Source organism: Pyrus communis, chromosome 9 (assembly GCF_963583255.1).
Source record: "Pyrus communis chromosome 9, drPyrComm1.1, whole genome shotgun sequence".
Lineage (NCBI taxonomy): Eukaryota > Viridiplantae > Streptophyta > Magnoliopsida > Rosales > Rosaceae > Pyrus > Pyrus communis.
Genome location: NC_084811.1, coordinates 8,914,396 through 8,923,464, shown reverse-complemented (window position 1 = coordinate 8,923,464; position 9,069 = coordinate 8,914,396). Strand labels below are relative to the sequence as shown.

The window sequence follows — 9,069 nt, the reverse complement described above, 5'->3', positions numbered from 1 at the left end:
AACATGATTTACAGAGGATCAAACTTAACCAAGAATAAATCCTCAATTAAGCTACCAAATTAACAATTACAACCAATACATGTCGACCACAAATCAGAGCACCACAACTTACCTAGTGAGACTGCAAAGGATGATGCTAAAGAAACCAAATTTTGTAAACCAAATAATGTGATTGTTAATAATTAAATTAATATTGAAGTGTTGATTAACGTGCTTATTTTCTATTGTGACATATCACTGCAAAACACGAAGGCTCTCTCACTCTATTATTTTCTTTTTGGGCAAAACTTCTTTTTCATTTTTGGGGTAAAATTGGAAATCCACTTTTTAAATTCACCCAAAGGCGCAAGTTAACATACGCGCCTCATTTGAATTTTCACCGGTCGGCCCCACCCAGTTTTAAAAAGCCATAGAAATCCGTCTGACCAACGGCCACTTCCCCCCATACAAAAGCGCACGGTAGCCGTTGGACAATCAGACACCACCATTTTTCCTCATTTTTCAAATCTACGATTCGATTCGATTTCGCTGAAAACCCCAAAAGCCTTCCTTTCTCCTAAAGACGGAAGAAAGCTTTCCTTTTTCCCATTCCCCTTTCGATCGCCAAACCCTAGCTAATTCTCTCTCTGATCGAAAATTTCATAGCTTTTGAGTTTGATTTCGCTAATCGAGTCGGGCTTCGTCAGGATATACAAAATCACTGAGGTAATTTCTTATTTGTGACCCCAATTCAATTGTAATCTAATGCAACCAAGGAATGAATTTAGGGTTTTCTTCTGGTAATGCTGATTAGGGTTAAAATTAAGTTAATTAATCATCACGAAATGTTTCTAAATTTGTTGGTTAGGGCGTTAGGGTTTTGTGGTTTTGTGGTTGTGTAGTTGATTTGGTTTATATGCTTTGATTGTGATGAAGTATGTTGGTGTTGGTTTAGGTTTGGGAAGAGTGAAAAATGATGGCACTCACCCCTGATCACACTAGGAAAGTTGGGATGGGGGTGTCACCATCCCCTTCTCCTTTTCTTACTCCTCGTCCTGAAAGGCGGCGCAAAACTCTTGAGTACAATCCAAATCGACAGGACAAGGATAAAGAGGTTAACGTGCAAGTTTTGCTGAGATGCAGGTAAGTTTTAATCTCCTTTTTTTAGTTGATGGTTCAAATTCTGACCTGAAATTTCAATAATCAATTGGTGGATTGATTTGATTTCAGGCCATTAAGTGATGAAGAGCAAAAGTTGAATGTCCAGAAGGTGGTATCCTGTAATGAACAGAAAAGAGAGGTCACTGTTATGCAAAGTCTAAATAATAAGCAAGTCGATAAATTGTTCACTTTTGACAGGGTATGCTTCTTTAGTCTCTTTTCTGATAATGTTACTGCATAACATTCTCTTATGATCAACATGTAAAACGTGTTCTTCTTGATTACAATTTGCTAGGTTTTTGGACCAAAAGCACAGCAAAAATCAATATATGAGCAGGCCATTTCCCCGATAGTTAAAGAAGCTCTTGACGGATTCAACTGCACTGTCTTTGCTTATGGGCAGACGGGCACTGGTAAAACTTATACAATGGAAGGCGGGATGAGAAATAAGGTATAGAATCTATATATTGATTATGTTTTCATCTACCTGCTTTGACTGACAATATAAGATATCTTCTCTCTTCATGGCAAGCGTAATGTACACATATTGTTTCTTGTAGAGTGGCAATTTGCCTACTGAGGCTGGTGTTATTCCACGGGCTATTCGTCAAATTTTTGATACACTTGAAGCACAAGATGCTGACTATAGTGTGAAAGTAACGTTCTTGGAAATATATAATGAAGAAATAACTGATTTACTAGCTCCTGATGAGAATCCAAGAACTGCAGACGACAGGCAAAAGAAATCTATTTCGTTGATGGAGGATGGGAAGGGTTGTGTAATAGTAAGAGGCCTTGAAGAAGAATATGTGTATAGCGTAAATGAAATTTATAGTCTCTTGGAACGAGGGTCTTCCAAACGGCGTACAGCAGACACTCTGATGAACAAGCGCAGCAGGTATGTTTTCCTCAGTCACCAAAAAGATATTTGACTCCAGAGGACCACTTCATGTTAACTCTTCTCCCTTTCTCTTTGTTTGCAGTCGCTCTCATTCTGTCTTTTCCATTACTGTCCACATAAAAGAAGCAACAGTTGGTGATGAGGAGCTAATTAAATGTGGCAAAATTAATCTAGTGGATCTGGCAGGATCGGAAAACATATCTCGTTCAGGTGCACGAGAGGTACTATAATAAATTCTGAGCTTAAGCTTACTGTCTGGGTAAACATGATCTTGTTAGTCATAGGAAATACAGCCAGAATCGGGTCCAGATAGTATATTTGATTGCGTTTGTACATAGTTAGGCTCCTTATGCTGTTCCAGTAGTACAGGTGTTTTCTTAAAGACAATCGAAAGAAATGATAAGCCCCTAAGTTAGCTTTAAATGAATTTGAAATAATATTGAATTGTATATCAGAGTTTGATATAACTTGTGCTTAAAACTGTAGGGACGTGCAAGAGAAGCAGGGGAAATAAATAAGAGCTTGCTCACGCTGGGCCGCGTCATAAATGCACTAGTGGAACATTCCACTCATATACCTTACAGGTACTTCCTGATATATATAGACTTTATTTAAACAGTTGGTGGTTCACTATCTTTCTTTCTGTTTTCTATATGTTTAATCTAATGTGCCGACTCTTTTTGCAGGGACAGTAAGCTTACAAGACTTTTAAGAGATTCTTTGGGAGGGAAAACAAAAACCTGCATCATTGCCACAATTTCTCCAACTGCTTCATGCATGGAGGAAACTCTAAGCACACTGGATTACGCCTATCGTGCCAAGAACATTAAAAACAAACCCGAGGTTTGTCCTCCTCTTTCAGTCTTTTGTTTCTTGAAATGTATTGTTCTATGTGATCACTATGATGATGATGGAGTTTATTCGTGCAGGCAAACCAGAAAATGTCAAAGCCTGTGCTGCTTAAGGAATTGTATTCAGAGATTGAGAGAATGAAAGAAGGTTGGATGACAATTGCATAACCTTGTTTTGGTGATTAATTTTATTTTAACCTGTTCAAAGCTGAATGCAGATATCCGAGCAGCACGGGAAAAGAATGGTGTTTATATTCCACATGAAAGATTTGTCCAGGATGAAGCTGAAAAAAAGGTGGACCTTCTTTAAGCTCTATACATACAGTTTGAATAAAGTTCCCTTTTGCATTTGTACTAATGTGTACATCATTTAAAATGTGAAAACTTTGCAGGCTAGGATTGAGAGAATAGAGCAATTGGAGAATGACCTCAACCTCACAGAAAAGGTATATTTTGCTTTCTCCTCAGTTAATTATTCTTCCATGTTATCTGAATCATCAAACTCACTTCTCCTTTCAGCAAGCGGATCGTTTTCATGAGCTCTATATCAGTGAACAAGAACAGAAGTTGGATTTACAAAGTGAGCTCAAGGACTGCAAGGTTTGCATCATATACCTACATTATTGCTCAACTCATTTTCAGTTTATGCATCTTATCAGGAATTTGATTTTGTCTATTTCAGATAAATCTGGATAACTGTAACAAGGCTCTGCTTGAACTTCAAGAGGATTACCAAATAGCCACCTCAACCCTGAAAGAGAAGGAGCGTATCATCTCCAAATTGCTATTCTCAGGTAAGGAAATTGAGATATTATTGAGAAATTTTGTACCTCTTTTCTCATATTTGTTGAAAAACTCTCTTTATTTGAAATAATGGCGGCATGTCTTTATATCAGAAAATCTTTTGATTGGACGGGCAAAGGAGTTGCGCAGTGATTTGAAGAATGCATCAGAGGAAATGAATTCCCTCTATGAAAAATTAGGTATGGTTAATGAACTTCAGTATGCAAGGTCATAAGCATGCCCCAGGCAGAAAAGTAACTTGTGTCCTGCAGTTTTGGTAATTGGCAAATGATTAATGATTATTGTAGTTTTATTTACTTTTCTGGCTGAACAGAATACATCTGAAAAGAAAAGATGATTATTGTAGTTTTATTTTACATGTCATCCAAAATCCTTTCTCGTGAACTACACGCAAGTCAAGTGCTTTTTTCTTTCTGCAGATAAGAAAGACAAGATGGAAGCAGAAAATCAGAGCTTGGTTATGACATTTGGTTCTCAGCTTGATCGGAGTTTGAAAGACCTGCATAAGACCATCCTAGGGTCTGTTTCTCAACAGCAGTATCAACTAAGATGCATGGAGGAACATGTTCAGTCATACCTTGCAAGTAAATGTGATGTAAGAGAGACTTGGTTATGTCATGTCCTACAGATTTACTATAGTTATCTGTTTATTAAAACTATTGCTATTACCAGGCAGCACAGGTGCTGGAATCCAGGATTAAGAAGATAACAGAGACATATAGTTCTGGAGTAACAGCCTTGAAGGAGCTGGCCAACATGCTGCAAAAGAAAGCATCATCTGACCTGGAGCAAATAAATGCTAAGATGATATCACAGACAGTGGCTGTTGAGAAGGTATCTTGTCAAAGAGTTTCATATACCATTCATAGAATGTTCTTGATTTATTAGCTGAGCGTAGTACAAATGTTTGTCTTTATAGTTTCTTGAAACTGCGGTTAAGGAAGCCAACGAGGTCATCCAAGATGTTCAGCACTCTCTTGATGAGCAGAAACAGCTATTGGCTTTCTCCGCTCAACAACAAGAGGAGGTAGGTTTAATTCATACTTGTTATAATTTGCACTTGAAAATGATTAGAGGTTCTTAATCTTTGAGTAAAACTGTAGGGATTGCAAAGAAGCTTGATGTCAGCACAAGTAATTTCGATGGCCACTGGGAACTTTTTTGATGACCTCCAGGACCGCACTTGTCAAGTCATGAGAAATCTTGAAGAAACCCAAATTCAACGAGTCAACCAATTGGTGAATTTTGAGAAAATGTTTAAGGTAAGTAAACCCAAAATCTACAGGTGTGTTTTGATAAGATGGTATAAGAATGACCGATGAACATTCATTGCTTTGAAACAGGAAGAAGCTTCTAGAGAGGAAAAACAGGCCATGGAAAAAATTGCAATAATAATTGGAACATTGACATCTAAAAAAGCCTCTATGGTAAGTATTTGATTTTATTTGTCACTTGAATGAGTAGTTCGTAGGTATTTTTGTTAATTGACATATAGGAAAAAAATATAAGGTATCGGAGGCATCAACCGACATCCAGGAAAAGAGTAAAGAAGAGAACACCAGGTTGCAAAAGGCAATGTTTAACATGCAAAAAGTGGCAACGGATGCTAGGAAGGAGTTGAGCGAATATTTCGGAAAGGTGGAATGTGATTTTATGAAAGACACATTCTCAGCAGTTGAATCTCAGGCAATCATGGAAAACTGCATCCAAGAGTGGTAAGTTTATTCATTTTCTTCTCAAATTTTATTTTTAACCTTGAATCAAATCTGAAAATATAGTGCAAAAAGATTGTATCCTCTGTTTGTGTAGGAAAAGAGAGCGCACAAGATTCTAATATTGCAGCACCCTATGCAACGTTGAGCATGCATAACGTGCTGCAAGGGGTTTCCCCCTATCAATTTATCACTTCATATAACCTTTTCCTTCTCATGGTATTTGCAGCTCAGAGAGAGTGGGTTACTCTAGCAAACAGTGGGAAAATGCCCAGTCGGCCATAAATACTCTTAATCAGAACAGTGCTGCAAATATCAAATCTACTGTGAAGTGAGTTTCCGTTCTTTGACACATCAAACTTTGTAGTCATAGTTTGTTGTACCATTCCAATGCTCTATTCAAATTTCAATTCCTTGCTTTCAACAGGGAAAATATCTCTGCTAATCATTCTGCACATGAAAAGTTTGTTTCCGCATCTTCCCGTGTGGATTCAGATTTCAATGCTTTAGCCACCGACACATTGTCATGCGTTAATGGTAATTTCAATTTACTTATGCGACAAGCTAAGTGCTTCACTCCCTATACAATATATATAATCCACTCTTCCAATGCCTAACTGGTGATTTGAAAACTTGCAGATTCGCTAATGCTGGACTATGAAAAGACCAAGGAAATAGACTCCGTGACTGCTGTGTGTGTGGATCAACTCAAATCAGCACAAGAAAAGCATGGTGATGGTGTATCAACTATACGAAATCAAGCAGAAAAGTGTCTTGTACAAGATTATTTGGTATGTCGTCACCTAGAATGAATAAGATGTGGTTTATTAATAGTACACGGCCAACTTCGTTGCATGCCTAATATCGTCGCTTGCTGGTATGATTAAACAGGTGGATAAGCATGCCGGTGCAACCAAGAAACCAGTCATAGCTGTCCCCAGCTTGGAATCTATCGAGGAGATGAGAAGCTCCGTTGATGTCAAAGAAGACAGTACATCTGATAACAAATTAAAACGGAGCCAAATGGAAATCAAGATCGCGGGTCCTAGAACTCCTTTTGCGGATGTCAACTGAATTCTGAGTGAAGAATTCAAAGTACCTGCTGTATAATGTTCCATTTCAAAACATCGAAACATGCTCATCAACTGATGAGTTCGGAAAAAGTCCTATGCTGCAGGTGCACGCAGCTCATTCAGAGAGCGATGCATGCCAAGGTCTTCTGCCTCATTTAATATTTAGAAACTAAGAAAGAATTCTTATTGCAATATTTTGTAGTTCCCGTCAATGAAAACATCTACAAGTTTCTCCGACTTCTCTAACTGATTAAAGTAATAATGTTGAAAACCATCTTACGAAAATACCTAGAATTTGTCACCTTGGCATCACAGACTTAACAACACGCCGTGTGTTATAAATTTTTTATAACACGCTGTGTGATTGGTGAGGAATACTGCCACGTTAGTGTCCCCGTTTCATGTTAGTTTTGTTTGCATCTATGGGTAAGAGAAGAAAATCAAAGAAGGAAAACCAATTTAGTCATAAATTCTCAGCTTCCTTTGCATTCGGCAGGCATCCCACGCTTTTTTATTTTACTATCTTAAAATAAACAGAGAATATTAGGTGAATTATTAACTCATTTGCCAATTCTTTTCTGCCACTTTGTTTGGTAAGGACTATGCATCATACTTCCTTCTTAAGTACGACGCTTAGTTTAGGTTATTATTCTGTAAATCTCAGTGCTTTTAACAAAAGTGCTTTTCTGACTTCAATGCTTAGAACATCCGAAGTACGCAGAAGCTGCTTTGCAGCTTCCTTCAGAGTTTCATAGACATAGCCGGATAGCCCTTCACTGACGACTCGCTGCACCAAGTATAACTGGTCCTATTTACCTGCTTTCAAGCCAAAGACTGGCCAACGCTCCCACGGTAAATAATATAATATAATACATATATGTGTATATATGCGTGTGTCTGGCGTGTGTGCACCATATATATATACACACACACAAAAAGGGTCAAACTCTGATTACGAGAAAAAACCAAAAAAAACCACCACACTTGCCCGTTTCCTTAACGCGGCACAAGGGCAGAAGATTCATTTAAAATAAGTAAAAAACCAAACACTAGAAGAAAAATCCTCTATAAATAAAACCACAACTGGATGAGGAGCTTCATCCCTTCACAACATTTTGCATTTCAACATTTTGAGACATTTGTACGTTTGCTTTTGCTTTTGCTTAGACATGAAGAGAGATATGACAAGAGAGGAATTAGGGTTTGGAATTAAGGGTTTGGACATGGCAAAGTGTCTAATGCTATTATCATGCGGCATGCAGACCAAAACATGTTCGTCTTCAAACGATGTGTTCGAGTGCAAGACTTGCAATCGGAAGTTCGCGTCATTCCAAGCTCTCGGCGGCCATAGAGCAAGCCACAAGAGGCCGAGAAGATCAACGAGTCATGATGATGAAGACTGTAAAAATGAACCTGAAAAAAGAAGCGATAAGTTGGGGGTGACAAACAAAAAGGCTAAAACACACGAGTGCTCGATATGTGGATCAAAGTTCGGCATGGGACAAGCCTTGGGTGGTCATATGAGGAGGCACAAAGCTTCTAATATGAACACGGTCAGTTTTCCTCATGCTCCTTCAGTTGTTTCGTCGAAGATTCCAGTCTTAACAAGGTCGAATAGTAAAAGAGTTATGAGCTTGGAGATGGATTTGAACTTGACACCATTGGAGAATGACTTGAAGTTATTGTTTGGGAAGATGGCACCAAAAGTTGATGCTTTTGCATCATAATTATTTGATGTACTTGTTACATACCATGGGGACTCACCATTGTATTATTCTCACTAGTTCCAAATTTTATTCGATCATTAATTTTATCAACGTTATTAATTGAATTATCACTTTGATTTTCTTAACTTAATTCTTGTTTTGTTTTTTCAAGTCTTGTCTTTTATTTTACGTACCTAAGTATGATCGTTTAATCTGTCTTTGGTGTGTTTGATTCGTTTACCGATAATTTAAGTATATCTAATTATGTTAAAAAGGACAGAAAATTGATCGATGAAGAATTCTGTGTATATATGTGGGCTAAGTCCATGTTTGAACCAGAAAAGGATAGGTCAGAGGTCCATTGAAATATAAAGAAGCCTTCGTATGAGCCTTCCGTTGTGGGCTTTCCTTCCACCTTCCTCTAAACAGAAAATTGTACAGTATTTTATTATATGTGATATTCGACACTAATTCATACTAGGGAGAGGAAGGAAGATTTAAACTCAAAACATAATAAGTTGGAAATGAAGGCTTTTAACCATTAGATCAATCCACCACTTGCAACAATATTTGGCTTCTTTAAGTCTTTACACTTTTTTTTAGCCTGTGAATTGAACAAATTTACAAACAATCAAGAACGTATTAAAAAAGAAGTGCAAAACGCAATAATGAGAATGTGGGAAAACGGTGAATTGTCATGACGGTTAGAGCTTTTTTTTAAACCCACTACATATCGTGTTCAAACTCTCATCTTCCGTTAATGTAGCTTAATAGCTTTAAATAACAATATCGTTTGTAATAAATAAATAAAATAATGAAAACGCGGAATTCATTCTCCGTCCAAGAAGACGGCAGAACGCACCCAGTTTTATATTGGGCTTT

General features: G+C 37.6%; 2 protein-coding genes across 2 annotated transcripts; both read left to right on the top strand.

Moving 5' to 3' along the window:
• Positions 1-443: 443 nt before the first annotated feature.
• Positions 444-6,738, top strand: LOC137745772 (kinesin-like protein KIN-5B). Its single transcript, XM_068485783.1, has 24 exons — positions 444-705; positions 935-1,122; positions 1,210-1,339; positions 1,436-1,591; positions 1,701-2,038; positions 2,124-2,262; positions 2,528-2,625; positions 2,728-2,884; positions 2,971-3,040; positions 3,111-3,187; positions 3,285-3,338; positions 3,412-3,492; positions 3,575-3,686; positions 3,789-3,875; positions 4,116-4,291; positions 4,369-4,530; positions 4,616-4,723; positions 4,800-4,958; positions 5,040-5,123; positions 5,206-5,411; positions 5,638-5,739; positions 5,836-5,945; positions 6,048-6,199; positions 6,300-6,738. Exons 2-24 carry the CDS (start codon positions 953-955, stop codon positions 6,480-6,482), a joined length of 3,111 nt encoding a protein of 1,036 aa, XP_068341884.1. The 5' UTR covers positions 444-705; positions 935-952; the 3' UTR covers positions 6,483-6,738.
• Positions 6,739-7,602: 864 nt separating this feature from the next.
• Positions 7,603-8,233, top strand: LOC137744621 (zinc finger protein ZAT11-like). Its single transcript, XM_068484394.1, has one exon. The coding sequence runs from the start codon at positions 7,651-7,653 to the stop codon at positions 8,206-8,208; it is 558 nt and encodes a 185-aa protein (XP_068340495.1). The 5' UTR covers positions 7,603-7,650; the 3' UTR covers positions 8,209-8,233.
• The last annotated feature ends 836 nt before the right edge of the window (positions 8,234-9,069 follow it).

What these genes read in the sequence shown, in the direction of transcription:
- LOC137745772 (XM_068485783.1), top strand. Translation starts at nt 953, where the DNA reads ATGATGGCACTCACCCCTGATCACACTAGGAAAGTTGGGATGGGGGTG. An exon ending in GATTGAGAGAATGAAAGAAG is followed by an intron (nt 3,041 to 3,110) that starts GTTGGATGACAA and finishes AGCTGAATGCAG; the next exon opens with ATATCCGAGCAGCACGGGAA. An exon ending in CATCTAAAAAAGCCTCTATG is followed by an intron (nt 5,124 to 5,205) that starts GTAAGTATTTGA and finishes AAAAAATATAAG; the next exon opens with GTATCGGAGGCATCAACCGA.
- LOC137744621 (XM_068484394.1), top strand. Translation starts at nt 7,651, where the DNA reads ATGAAGAGAGATATGACAAGAGAGGAATTAGGGTTTGGAATTAAGGGT.